The sequence below is a fragment of the Mustelus asterias genome, chromosome 1 (genome assembly GCF_964213995.1).
Source record: "Mustelus asterias chromosome 1, sMusAst1.hap1.1, whole genome shotgun sequence".
NCBI classification, from domain to species: Eukaryota; Metazoa; Chordata; class Chondrichthyes; order Carcharhiniformes; family Triakidae; genus Mustelus; species Mustelus asterias.
In genome coordinates this window covers 93,228,113-93,242,848 of record NC_135801.1, presented here as the reverse complement: position 1 = coordinate 93,242,848, position 14,736 = coordinate 93,228,113, and the positions used below count along the sequence as shown (strand labels likewise).

At 40.7% G+C, this 14,736-nt stretch overlaps 1 protein-coding gene across 1 annotated transcript in view; it reads left to right on the top strand.

Moving 5' to 3' along the window:
- The first annotated feature begins 2,843 nt into the window (after window positions 1-2,843).
- Window positions 2,844-14,736, top strand: part of kcnip4a (potassium voltage-gated channel interacting protein 4a) — a 320,366-nt gene continuing 308,473 nt past the window's right edge. The window contains exon 1 of the mRNA XM_078218120.1: window positions 2,844-2,943. Coding sequence (XP_078074246.1) covers window positions 2,844-2,943 — 100 coding nt within the window. The remainder of the gene's footprint in view (window positions 2,944-14,736) is intronic.

Genomic DNA, 14,736 nt, shown 5'->3' with positions numbered 1-14,736 from the left:
TCCATTTTACTATTATGCCTTCCAAAGTGAATAACCTCACACTTACCAATGTTATACTCCATCTGCCAGATCTTTGCCCACTCACTTAGCCTATCCAAATCTCTCTGCAGACTCTCTGTGTTCTCCACGCAATTTGCTTTCCCACTCATCTTTGTGTCATCCACAAACTTTGTTTCCTTACACTCGGTCCCCTCCTCCAGATCGTCTATGCATATGGTAAATAGTTGAGGCTCCAGCACCGATCCCTGCGGCACGCCACTAGTCACTGATTGCCAACCGGAAAAGCACCCATTTATTCCGACCCATTTAGTAGACAGTTGCTCCTAAAAATTAATATTAAAACAGATGGGGAGCAATCAGGAAATGACGATGTGATATTTAATGTGTAGAAAAACACTGGGGCCATAAGGCCAGTTTTCATGCTGCATGATTCAATAATCCTAAACACAGAAAATCAAAGTAACATAAGTGATGCTGAGAATCTTCCAGTATATTCTCACCAAAACCTAAATGCAGTTTAGAATCATAGAAACCTACAGTGCAGGAAGAGGCCATTTGGCCCATCGAGTCTGCACCGACCACAATCCCACCCAGGCCCTACTCCCATATCCCTGCATATTTACCCCGCTAATCCCTCTAACCTACGCATCTCAGGACACCAAGGGGCAATTTTAGCATGGCCAATCAACCTAACCCGCACATCTTTGGACTGTGGGAGGAAACCGGAGCACCCGGAGGAAACCCACGCAGTCATGAGGAGAATGTGCAAACTCCACACAGACAGTGACCCAAGCCGGGAATCGAACCCAGGTCCCTGGAGCTGTGAAGCAGCAGTGCTAACCACTGTGCTACCGTGCCCCCCTTTCTTTAGAGAAAGCATGGCAAGGGTCCTGAAACCTGTATCCTGGGTCTCAGCCTCATGTTGGAATTTCTGTGCACTTTGTAATGCTGAGTTACAAGACCAGAAGCATTCAAGGGAACTGGGATTTCCAGTGCCAAATTGTTCCTCTTCTCTGGTCTCAAAGGGAGCAAAACTGGATTGTGACCGAGATCTCCAGAGGCAGATAATGAAATGTTGTTTTAAAATGTTTTATATTTACAGTACTGAGGCCATCCAGAGGGGTCCCCACAAATCTCCAGCCAATGCACTGTCTCAGTTTTCAACCTGACCAGTTTTCAACCTGACCAAACCAGTTTTCAAGTGAGCATCCCAGAACCACCCATGTGGCACTAATGTCTGCAATTTCCTTTCAAATTAAAAAGCCTCTCCCCCACACCAAATACTGTCAACAGTGGGGCTGGAATATGTCCCCCTGCAGATTATTAGTCCTCTTTGTGTTTTAGAGATTTTACTACTTTCGGATTTCCTGTAGTTCTCACAAAAATAATCAAAATATCTTTATTTTTTATAGATATTTTTGAACAGTCTTGTATATAAAAGCAGAAAAAATAAAGGCAGTCTACTGGAAAAGTTGCATGATGATAAACCCTATCTAATCTTCTCAAGGACATAATCTGCAATCTAATATATTTTAAATACAATTTTGGCATAATTGAAGTGCAGCACAAATATGTTTTTAAGTGAACATTCGAAAAGAGAAATTATGAGTAATTTTCTAACTCAATTGTGGAATAAATGAAAACGAAATGAATGGCCTTAAACTCTTGAACTGAAAATTAAATTGTGCGATATTATCACTTCAAAAAGACAGATATAATTGTTCCAGTTTGGCTTCAAATATTCTCATCCTGCTTTTAATGTGGAAATAACTATATAAAAGTTTTATATTATTCAAGGTTGTAATCATAATCTTTGCGTCTCTTACTGTCGATCGACAAGCTGCAAGGAGCAGGTGGCTGCCTTTGCTGTGTGTTGTTAAAGTTCTTTTTGCCTCTGTCCGTGGTACGATTTCTGTCTACCCAGCTTTTGCCCTGCTGGTTCTCCTGCTCTTTGCACATTGCATTAGTTTGAGTTCCACATTGAATGATTTCAAATGCACTGATGCTATTATAAATATTCTGCTTCCTGGAGCTAAAGTGTGCAATTGGCATTAATCATTCCCGTCCCTGCATAACATCTGTCTGATGCTAATGCAGCCAGTTTCAAAAAGGTAAATACACCCAACCTTTATGAAACCAAATGATTAAATGGCAGTGCAAACATAATTTATAATTCATAAATCGTCTGACAGTAATGTGTAGTGCGTTTACCTTTCAAAATCTGGACACGGACATTCAACAGGCTTTCCTCATGGACAAATAACAATTCCAGCAAAGTAAGCTTCAGCTACTAAAAATCTCTTTAAAAGTACTGTCATGCAAACCTTGCAATCAATGGGAAATGAATGCATTAAACGCTGTTCTGTCATGTCACTCTCAGCTCACTTTTCTTTGGATACTCAGGGTCTTATTTTCACTCGGCATCCAATGTGAATCCACACTCAATTGCTCTTTCCTGTTACCAAGGCAACCGATCATTCACAACAATACCACCCAGCAGCATTCACAAAAAAAAGATTTGAAACCCCAGAAGCCTAACTATCATACCTGATTCACAGTCCTTCCAGGACGTTTTAGTGGATGACCTCCTAAATCTTTAGGTGATCCATGTGTTTGTTCATGCACAGCTCTTATTCTGTGTAACAGAGATAACAAGAGAGTGGATAATCCTGACAGGCCTGAGTTATCTGTCTGCCACTCCTGGTCTGTCTTGGTATATACAGGATGTGTTCACTGTTTGAACTGTAGCTTTAACAGAGTTTGATGGCCTCACAAACAGAGCCCAGCTGAAAAATAAAAACACATTTTCTCGGCAGCACCGGTGAGACAATGACCTGATCACCATGAACTTGGAAGGGCTTGAGATGATAGCAGTTTTGGTAGTGATTGTATTATTTGTTAAAGTGTTGGAACAGTTTGGTCTGCTGGAAGCAACTGTTGAAGGTAAGGGACAACTTATCTCAGATGTGGTATATTTATGTAAGGAGATCTTGGAGCAAACTTTAGAGGGAAAGTGTAGCTGTCATTTGAGAGGATTTAATTCCTCAAAATTTCAAGGCCTGTATTTCATGCTAGATCACTGAATTTTGTCATGATATTCAGTACTATGAAAAATTAACTGAGATAACTTATTCACTTCGTATTCCTGTAATACTTTGCTTGGTATATTATTCTCGTTCCATGCCTGAGAAAGAAAAGGACAAAATCAATATGCCTTATGAATCACAGTTTGGTTTTGTTGAAGCTGACATATATGTAATGAAGCAGTCGGCTGTGTTTTTAAAAAAAAATAACGTTTGTGTCATTCGTCTCTCAGCTGCTAATTGCTTATTTGAAAACCAAGTTCAAATATTGACAAGGTAGAGATTAATCTGAATAGAATTGATACAAGGTTATGTTTTTGTTGTGGCACGAGCTTGCAAACCATTTAACAAGCTATAACTATCCTTGAAGCCTGGCTCTGAAGTTTTTTGTTGCATTCCAGTTATCATGGACTGTGCATCAGTAAAGTTGAATATTTAAATAATGTAATGTATTGTTATTAAGCTTTATAATTTTTCTGCTACTTGATATTTTTTAAGTCTCGTCTCCAAGTGGGTTATTAATTTAGAAATTATACTTTGGCCATATTCCATTTTGTCTTATTGTATGGAATTTATTGTCTTTGTGCAAATCGTATAAAAACGTATATCTAATTTAAACACCATTGTGAATATATCTTGTTTAAAGTCTCTGTACAGTCTGTCCTGTGATTAATGTCTAGTTAATGTTAATCAGGTAAATTAAGCTAGATAAATGTCAACAGATAAATAGGTATTTAACTGTTTTATCTTTTATTATAATATTTGCACTGCTCATTGTAGCTCTCCGTGCTTACAAAACTTAAGCCAATTTTTTAAAAAACAGGCAAAATAATAATATACAAAGATAAAATTTATGTAATTTCTAATAGATATTTACATGGTTTTCTTTCAGCAAATTAAGCAGAAATGTATTGGCTTGTTTAATCTTTATGATATTACTCATTAGTCACCTACTGTGTATAATTAATTTGATAGTTTGCTGTAGGTCCCAAGTCACCCAATAGGAAAAAGCTTCATCTCCACTGAATATTTCTGGACAGGGAGGTTGTTTGTTTGGGTAAAACACATAACCTTGTTTCAATTGTGTTTGGCACCCTTTCTTTGTTTTGCTGCAATAATGATCATTTACCTTTCTGTCTCATGGTTTCCACCAGCTAGAGAATAGAGCTAAAACTTTATGTGCACAGAGAGTCTGTCCAGACTTTGATTGTACTCAGAAATAATGCAGGTTTGAAAATTCTTAATTGCCACGTTAAGCCAGCAACAGTCTAACAGTTATGTTGTTGTGTCACCAAACTTCCTCAGATTGTGAAATGAGATGCAGTTCATAGACTGAAAGGCAAAGCTGGAACATTTACAAAGGTTAATTTCACCCACCCACTTGGAAATAATTTGTTATACATCTCTAGATTTAACAAGCAATGTTGAAATACTGACAGATGTTAAATAAAGCCTCTTTGACAATGCCCTGCAACTTAAAAGATTGTGCTCAGAGTCTTGAATGCAGAGCTATAATGCACAACAGTTAGACATTAATGTAATTATATTTCTATTTTGGTATGTTATCACATAATCCTGGAACTGTTTTGTTATTTTTTGGCAGTTGTGATCATAGTCTGAATGACACAAAAATCTTTGCAGAAACAAAAATATTTCTATGAACAAATCAAAAAACAACTGTAGTTCAAACACTCATAGTGCTTTTTTATTTCATGGCAGTTTTCCTTTAAACAGCAGATTTGTTTAAAGTGAAAATATTAATAAAAAGAGCTGAAAATGTGGAGTATTCATGCTGCAGCTTCATTTCTTTTTGACTTTTTTCGAATATGTCACCTCGGCCCAGTTGAAACATTGAATTAATAATTGCAGCTTCTTCACACAATCTGTGAGCCTGTTGGCATTGTGAATGTGATAATCAAAAAACACATATGTTTATAGCAAATTTTGATGGAGAAATATTTAAATGAATATTTATAGAGAATGAGTTTCAATGAATAAATAACATTTGCTCCTTTTAATAATGAATGTATTCATCTGAGGTAGATGTTTGTATTTCATAATATTGACGTTTCTATAATGGAATAGATTTACATTTTAAAAAAGAAATTCATCTTGAGATGAAATTTGGCAAACATTTACTATGGCAATAATTTTCTAAAAGGTGGAAAATATTTATCTTGTTTAAGGATGCAGCGCAGGATTGTAACTGAATTTTACTTCATTATTCAACTTGGGATCTAATAAGCACATATTTTATATTTGTAACCAACATAATCAAAGATTAAGGAAACTTGGTTGAATTTTAAAGAGGCTTGCTCTCCATGAAAAATGCTCACAAACCTTGTTTTCATTTGTGTATAAACACACGAGATAATGATTTAATTAATATCAACATATCATTAAAACATCACGAGCATCATATGTCTAGCTTTCACGGCTGCTTTCCACCTTTAGATTTTTTAAAAAGTTGCCAATTTCTTTATTCATGGCGAGAGCAGTCCCCCTTAACTACAGGTATAAAAAAATGGACTGCTGCTTCCTCACAGATCAGCATAATTTGGCATCAAAATGTTTCCCAGCTTGATAACGCAGTTTCCATCATGTTTGTTTAATAGTGAGGCATGAATTCCTGCAATGGGCCTTGCTGGAAACTTGTGGTTTTCCCATTGAGAACACATGGTAGTGATCTTTAACCCTGTGACCTGTTTCTCACCGGATGTTTTTAATCAAGAATTTCTGATACAGATGTGATTGGATAACTGGATATTTAGTCAAATTGATTCTTAACCTCACTTGCAGAATCCCAGTAATGCCAGCTTGTGTCTTGGGGGTACAGACCCTCTCTTGCTGTCAGTCAGGTGTTCTGGGACAAAACTACATTAAAAAGTAAATACCACTCAAAGTAGGAGGGGGGACCTTTCCAGCTGTTGGTTGCTGTTAACTCATCAGAAAAATATAGGTGGGTCACCTCAGCTCCCCATTAATGCCTGAGGAACATGTGATTGCATTTTCTGGTCTTCCTATATTTTGTCAGCTAGTTTAAGCATGGAAATTGGGGTCTACATCAGTGGTAGGACCCCAGTTTAAATTTTCAGCAAAAAAAAGGTCAAATTTCACAAGATACACCCACCCGATCCATTTACACCTGGCAGTGACTAGCCTAAACAGAAGCCACACACTGGGGTGACCAACTGTTCCATATTTTATGGGATTGTCCTGTATTTCTAATCTTTGTCCTGTGTCCCTTTTTGGACAGGGAGTACAAAATCTATGCCCAACCTGAATCATTGTGTGGGTTAATTACTGTCTGGGGGAGAGAGGGTTAATTGCAGAATGGAAGAGGAGGTTAATTATTGTATGTTAGGAAGAAGGGGTTAATTGCAGAGGGGGAAAAGAGAGGGGGTTAATTACTGTCTGGGGAGAAAGAGGTTTAATTGTGAAGTGGGGAGGGAGAGGAGGTTAATTTCTGTGTGAGGAGAGGGGGTTAATGACAGATGGAAGAACGGGTGTTAATTGCTGTGTGTGAGGAGGGGAGCTAATTACCTTGGGAGTGAGAGGGGCTAATTACTGCATGTGTGGGGGGGGTGGAATATGTGGGTTAACTATTACGTCACTGCCTTTGTGTCTTTTCCCTTTGAATATAGGCTTACGAGTCTATGCTGGAAGCAAAAGAACATGCGGGGGGAGAGTGGGAATGTGGGATTGAAGGTGTACATGCAATTGTTTCTCTGTGAGCCTCCTCCCCACTGCACTGTTTCCCCCCCACCCCAGCTCCGATCCTCCCATCCCCACTGACAAATCCTCCACCAAACCTGACCTGCCTTGCTCAACATGAAAGTTTCCCGATATCTTACCTTGCCACTTCTGGCAGGCTAGAATTAGACACAAACTTGGTTCCTGCTGGTAGTCTGTAAATGAGGCCTAATCCTCAAAATTACTTCAATGATATTGCACCAGTTTTGTGCAGAAGTTGAAGATTTCTTTTTTTGTTTACAGGCATTGTTGGTTAGGTCAGCATTTATAGACCATATCTAATTGCCCTCAAGGGGGTAGTGATGAGCTGTCCTCTGCTGCGGTCCATGTGGTGTTGGTATACCCACTTTGCTGTTAGGGAGGGAGTTCCAGGATTTTGACCAGTGACAGTGAAGGAATGGCGATTTTATATTTCCAAGTCAGAAGTGAGTGGCTTGGATTGGAACTTCCAGGTGGTGGTGTTCCCATGTATCTGCTGCCATTGTCCTTCTGGATGGTAGTGGTTGTGGGTTTGGAAGATACTGTCTAAAGAGTCTTGGTGGGTTCCTGCAGTGCATCTTGCAGATGTTACACACTGCTGCCACGATGCATTGGCGTTGGAGGGATGGAATGTTTGTGGATGGGCTGTCAATCAAACAGGCAGCTTCGTCTTGAATGGTGTCAAGCTTCTTGAGTGTTGTTGGAACTGCACTCATCCAGGCAAAGGGAGATATTCCATCACACTCCTGGCTTGTGCCTTGTTGATGGTGGACAGGCTTTGCTAACTCAGAAGGTGCCACTGGATTTCTGACCTGCTCTTGTGGGTTTCAAATAGGATTCAGTAGGTTTGTTATTGATCTCATCCTCATTGAACTTCAGTTCCAATCCCTTTTTGGCTCTCTGACACACAGGCACACATATACACAAGTATATTTATATTTTTATATATATATATATATATGCAGATGTGTATACATGTACATGTGTGTGTATATATGCATATGTGTATATATATATATTTGCGCATATGGACAGGTATTATCTCTTTTTGTTTCTCAGACTCGTATTGTGCAGATTCTGCTTTTTCATTTACTTAAAATTAATTAGTTTTGCTATAAGCTGGTTTGAAGATGTGTCTTTATTGAACTAGCTGTTAAGAGTACTCTGTAGCTGACTAACCTTTTGCTCTGCACAGTCTACTTACAACTGTATAGCCAAGAGCAGAGAATCTCTTGAGGCATAGCTTATTCAAGGATCCTCATAGTTATACCACAGTTGATTGGAGTCACATTTTGTAATCTTAGATGTGAATTATGTATGTTATCAGCTTTGCCTCTGTTCGCATCTTTGTTTCTGAGTCAGAGGATCATATGTTCAAGTTCTACACAAGAGAATGGAGTTTAAAATCAAGGCTGATACTTCAGGGTAGTCCAGAGTGTGTGCTGTTGGAGCTCTATCTTTCAGAGGAGATATTAAACCAAGAACTCTCCTACCCGTAGCTCAATTTAAAAGATCCCATTGTACTATTCATGGAAGAACAGGAAAGTTTTCCCACTGTTCCGTCCAATATTTATCATTCAATCCACACAACTAAGAACAGATTAGGCATGCAATTCATGTTCTCCAATTTTGAGCCAAATTATTAATATACAATATTTTTCTATCCAAGCAAAAGCAAAAGCAAAATACCGTGATGCTGAAAATTGGAAATAAAATCCCAAAATGATGGACAAACCCAGCAAGCCTGGCAGCATTTGTGAAGAGGGAATATAGTTAAGATTTTGAATCCGTATGACCTTTCTACAAAACTGAAGAAGAATAGAAATGTAATGAATTATATATTTGGAGGAGGGGGGGGGCGGGGGGGGAGGCGGTGGAGGGAATGGACAGGAGGCCACATTGGGAGCAGCAAATACAGTAGATCAAGATGAAGGACGTGGAAGTGAAATGCTGCCTCACCTGAAAGGAGTGTTTGGACCTTTTAGACAGTGGTAGCGGGGGTGGGGGTGAAGTGAAGGGGGTGTCATCATGCTGGCATTGGTGAAAATGGTGGAGGATAATCCTTTGAGTGTGGAAGCTGACAGGAGGAAAGTGGGGACAAGAGGGACCCTGTCATGGTTCTGTGAGGGCAGAGGTGCGGCAGATGGGCTGGATATGGCTGAGTGCCCTGTCAACCATAGTGATGTGGTGGTGGGGGGGGAAGAGGCAGACATATCTGAAGCACTGTTTTTTGCATTGTCTTGACATTATCTCAATACTGTTTCCAATTGTGCTGTGCACAAACTGATTTTATTATTATCACATGTATTAGTATATAGTGAAAAGTATTGTTTATTGTGCACTATACAGACAAAACATACCGTATATAGAGAAGGAAAGGAGAGAGTGCAGAGTGTAGTGTTATAGTCATAGCTAGGGTGTAGAGAAAGATCAACTTAATGCAAGGTAGATCCATTCAAAAGTCTGATGGCAGCAGGGAAGAAGCTGTTCTTGAGTCAGTTGGTACGTGACCTCAGACTTTTGCATCTTTTTCCCGAAGGAAGAAGGTGGGAGAGAGAATGTCCAGGGTGCATGGGGTCCTGAATTATGCTGGCTGCTTTGCCAAGGCAGCGGGAAGTTTAGACAGAGTCAATGGATGGGAGGCTGGTTTGCGTGATGGATTGGGCTACATTCACAACCTTTTGTGGTTTATTGCGGTCTTGGGCAGAGCAGAAGCCATATCAAGTTGTGATACAACCAGAAAGAATGTTTTCCATGGTGCATCTGTAAAAGTTGGTGAGAGTCGTAGCTGACATGCCAAATTTCCTTAATCTTCTGAGAAAGTAGAGATGTTGGTGGGCTTTCTTAACTATAGTGTCGGCATGGGGGGACCAGGACAGGTTGTTGATGATCTGGGCACCTGAAAACTTGAAGCTTTCAACCATTTCTCCTTCTGCCATTATACATTTCAAAAGTAATTGACTGTAAGATTCTTTTGGACGTGCTATGGTCACAAAAGATGCTATATAACTGCATTTTTTTTCTGTTTAGCTTCATAAGTGTCATGCAAATAGCAGGTGTTATTTGGTTACTGTAGGTAGCATTGTTTTAAACTACCTCAGTTTATATTGAATATGTTAAATTTCAGCTAGATTTTCAGATGCGTTCCATCAACATTAAAATAATCTTACAAATCATTTTCAGTAAAAGTTGCTAGTTCCAAAAAGTAAATCTGATATTGCCAGGATGTAACCTTGCCCTCCTTACTAAAATCAGATCTGATTATTGAGTACAAAATGTTTGTCCTTCAGTTCTGCTTAGGTGCCTTGGCTGTGCTGCAAAGGTTGCAGTCTGGTGTTAAAATGAAAGATCTTGCAGATAAAACTTTAATATCCACTCATTTGTTTCCTTTGGGGTTTTAGAATGATTTTTAACAGCCCTGTACAAAAACGTGTTAAGAAAGCAAATGAAATTAGCAATTTGCCATAATTTTTCTATTTATTAAAGGTCCTGGAATTGACCGGCACTTATAAAGAAAATTTCTTGTCCTTTGCCCAGTGAAATGTGTTTTCCTGCTAGTGATGCTTTGGCTACATGTATGGGGCAGGCTTTTCTCAGTCATAGCTTCGCTTCTGGGTGGTGTGCTGGCACAGTTGTTAGCACTGCTGCCTCACAATGCTAGGGACCCGGGTTCAATTCCAGCCTCAGGTCATTGTCTGTGTGGAGTTTGCATGGTCTCCCCATGTCTGCGTGGGTTTCCTCTGGGTGCTCAGGTTTTCTCCCACAGTCCAAAGATGTACAGGTTAGATGGATTGGCCATGGTAAATTGCCCCTTAGTGTCAGGGGGACTAGGAGGGTAAATATGTGGGATTATGGGGATAGGGCCTAGGTGGAATTGTTGTCGGTACAGGCAAAGGGTCAAATGGCTTCCTGCACTGTAGGATCCTATGATTCTTTCGAGCTGCATTTTCTAAGAGTGGCGATGATCTCCATTTTGAGGGTCAAAAATTATCATCATAGAATAGTTACAGAACAGAAGGAGGCCATTCAGCCCATCGTGTCCATGCCAGTTCCCTGAAAGAGCAACTCGGGAGTCCTGCCCCCCCAACTTTTCCCATGCCTTCAAATTTTTACTCTTTATATCATGATCTAATTCCCTTCTGAAAACCACGGTTCTGTCTGCCCCCACTACACTCTCAGACCGTGCATTCCAGATCCCAACCTATTGCTGCATTTTTTTTAAAAAACTGGTTTCTCCTCTGGTTCTTTTGCCACTCATCTTAAATCTGTGTCCTCTGGCTATCGATACTTCTGCCAATGGGTACCATTTTCCACTATTTATGCTGAAGATCTGTCCTGGCTTTGAAAAGTAAAAATTTATTTATCAGTCACAAGTAAGGCTTACATTAACACTGCAATGAAGTTACTGTGAAATTCCCCTAGTCGCCACATTCCAGCGCCTGTTCGGGTCAATGCACCTAACCAGCACATCTTTCAGACTGTGGGAGGAAACCGGAGCACCTGGAGGAAACCCACGCAGACACGGGGAGAACGTGCAAACTCCACACAGACAGTGACCCAAGCCGGGAATCGAACCCAGATCCCTGGAGCTGTGAGGCAGCAGTGCTAACCACTGTGCCACCATGCCGCCCTTACACCACTCCTCTCTCAACCTGCTCCAAGGAGAATGATCTCAACTCGGTCAATCCATCCAGCTAAATATCTCATCCCTGGAACCATTCTTATATCTTTAATGCACCCTCTCTGAAGCCCCTACATCATTCCTAAAGTATGGAACCCTGAGTTGAACGCACTTCAGATGAGGCTGAACTAGTTTTCTTTTAATAAAGGTTCATATTTCTTGCTTTTGCACTCTATGCCTCTATTCATGTAGCCCATTGTAAACCTAAATGGTGCTGACGTAATAATGATGTCAGATCACTTGATTGAGAAGTAAGTGTGTTCTGGAAAGGGTTAGGTTGCTTGTGCTCACAGCTGTAGGCAGCTTCAAACTAGCTAGCTAAGTGCTTTTCACTTCCTCTTATGTAAACATTGTAGTTAGGAACAATGAGGGTGGGGGGTACTTGAAATGCATTCAAGTGTGAAGGGAAAGGTAAATAAACACACATGACTGGAGGCTGAGTAGAAAACCATTAAACTGTCAATCAAAAGAAAGTTAAAAGGACTAGACTGAAATTGAATGGAAACAAAGGTTTTCAAAGGGTTGGAAGGTATTTCAAAGACTTTGAGCTTTCTTGGAAGGCTCAGAGACTTCAAATGAAAGTTGTGTGAATAAAATGGGGCTGAGTGAACAGCTATGAAGAAGGGAATTTGCCTCCCTCCCCACCCTCCCACCTGGTGAAAGTGAGATCTCCTATCTGTCAGACTATTTCAAAGGGGCCTGTTCACACCTGCAGCTTCTGAGAGGGAGAGAAAGGGAAATCTCTGATGAAGAGTGGAGTGCTGTTGTGAGTTTAAAAACCTGTCTGGTGATCAGGGATCATGGAGATTGAGGTCACCAGGCCACTTCAAAGTTCTCACAGATGATAGACAGGAATGAAGATGTTCCGCAGAGGACTGCGTGAAAAGACCATGCCAGGTGATTTTCAGGTCTGCCAGGGCTAGAAGAGTCCAGCCATGGAACCCCCATCCCTGGGGACAGTGCTGAGATCAACCCCTTGCCTCCAATCTGCAATATCCTTGGGAACCCTTTCCCTGCAGTTTGACAGCAGCAGAGGGCACATGGCTACTGGACCTATATCCTTGACCCCCAGTCCCCCGGCCCTTCCTCTGAGTCCAACACAACAGGTCCATGATGGTCATTACCAGCACTAAAGCTTGCTTGTTGCATTTCCTGCTCAGGTGCTGGGTACATGGCGGGAGACCACTGAATATACCATACAGCCATTGATTATATTACAATTAGCATATTTGTATAGTTTTTGGGTTCCCACTTGGTCTGGGTGGGAACCTGATTGGAGCTGGATGAATGCCTTTATGCTGGGTAGGAATCCTGATATTTGGCTGGAAGGGGCATCAGGATTCCCACGGGCCATCTGATGCTCAACCCCCCACCCCCAATTAGCCTAGGTTTTCCCACATTCTGTGGCTTTTTAACCTTTAAACGTTTGAATTTTTGACCAGGAGAGCTTTCACACCTCGAAGTCCATCTGAATTGGGTTAAATCTGTGGCTTCATCCTGATTTAATATATTCAAAATGGCAGTCTTCCACCTGGAAGTGAGTTGGTTGTCCCTTGGCCTGCCTGAGCAAAACCTGGAATTTGGTGGTTTGGACATATTTGAAGCTTTTACCTATTAAAGCCCCGATGCCAGCCACTCACCCATGTCAAAATGCCCCCAGGTTGTCCGGTAGAATTTGGGAATGCTGCATCTTCAACAAGTAACAATTTATACAGGAGCCGAGGCTGGGTGGGATTTCTGTCCACTCCAAATGTCTTGTGACATCAGTGAGAGTGGGGCCAAGAGGAGGGAATAGACATTTCCTCAGTCCTGGCTTCAATGAACAACTTGAGCACTCTGATAAACCCAGATCAACTTAGTGACTGAATTGTGGCTGTCTGCAGGCTGGCTGCTGCCTGGAGGACTCCAGAAGCTATTTCTGTTCCTATTCAGATTAGCTATCCTCTAAAAGGGACATGATCTACCCATGTGCCAACACTTATGGGTGGGGCGGGGTAACTAATAGCTCTTCCAAGTGGAGATTTTTAGACCTAATTTCCTGTCCTCCCTCCTCTGTCGAGACCTACCTTCAGTGGCACAGGAATCTGGCAGTAACTTTGAAATGAGGTGACTGCCACCTGACCCTGCAATTCCAGCTTGGTCTGCAGTGAGGTTTACTGATCTCTTTTCCATTGCAATCCTACAATGTCACGGTTGCATATTCTTCAAGCTGAGAGCACTCTGCTAGAGCTATTGATCTGATAATGTCTTCCTTCTTTTAGAACAGTATGAAGTACACCCCTCTATTTCATTACTTGCTGATCGTTTTACTACCAAGTGATTAAACACTGCTCTAACTTGCAAAATCAATAAAGAAACTGTTTGTTGACCTTTTGCACTCTTGCAAAACACCATTGTGACTCTGGAACTAAGTTTTGAAAAGTTGATCTAATTGGCTGCAAACATAACTGCAACTGACATGAAAGTCCACTCTGATGGCCTCAGACCTGATGCCAAATGTCAAACTCTTGCCTTTGGGCTTGGAGTTGTACGATATATTTTGCATCACTAAGTGGCCAAAACAGTTCAGCAGTCATATCAAAATGCCCATTGTAATCACAGGTACTTCAACTGTTGGTTTACAGAAAGAGAAAAATCAGATTGACCAGAGGTCAATGATATGAGTTGGAGGTTATGTGTGAGAGCCATTCAAATAGAACAGGAAGAAGCTTGATTAAAAAATTATCTTCCAAAGAGGAATAACCGTGCTAACACTTAGCCCCTAAAATTTCATGGGTTGCAGGCATACAACCCCAGCAACTACATTGCAGTGTTGCTTGCTGATAATCTCTGATATCAAGTAATCGTCTTTTCATTTGCCTCTCATTTTTACTTTGGTGTTCAGACTGGACCAAGCTATTTTTCATCTTATTCCAACAATGGCTACAGTGGAAATGCTGAGAGCTTTCTAGGCCTCCATGTTTAGGCTCAGGCATGAAGGTCAACTGTGTTAATGTTTCCAGTTCAATATGACTCCTCTTCATCTTGACTTGAAACATTAACTCAATTTCTCTTTCCAGATGTTATCTGACCTGCTGAATTTTTCCAGCATTTTCACTATTTTCCTTTTATTTTAAGGTGAACCGATTGCTTTGGGTGCCAGAGAGGCTGAAGGCTATTGTAGAATAGCACCGCACCATAACAACTTTGAAAGGAAAGAAGAGCTTGAAAAGGAGAGAACTTTAAAATATTATTTGTGAT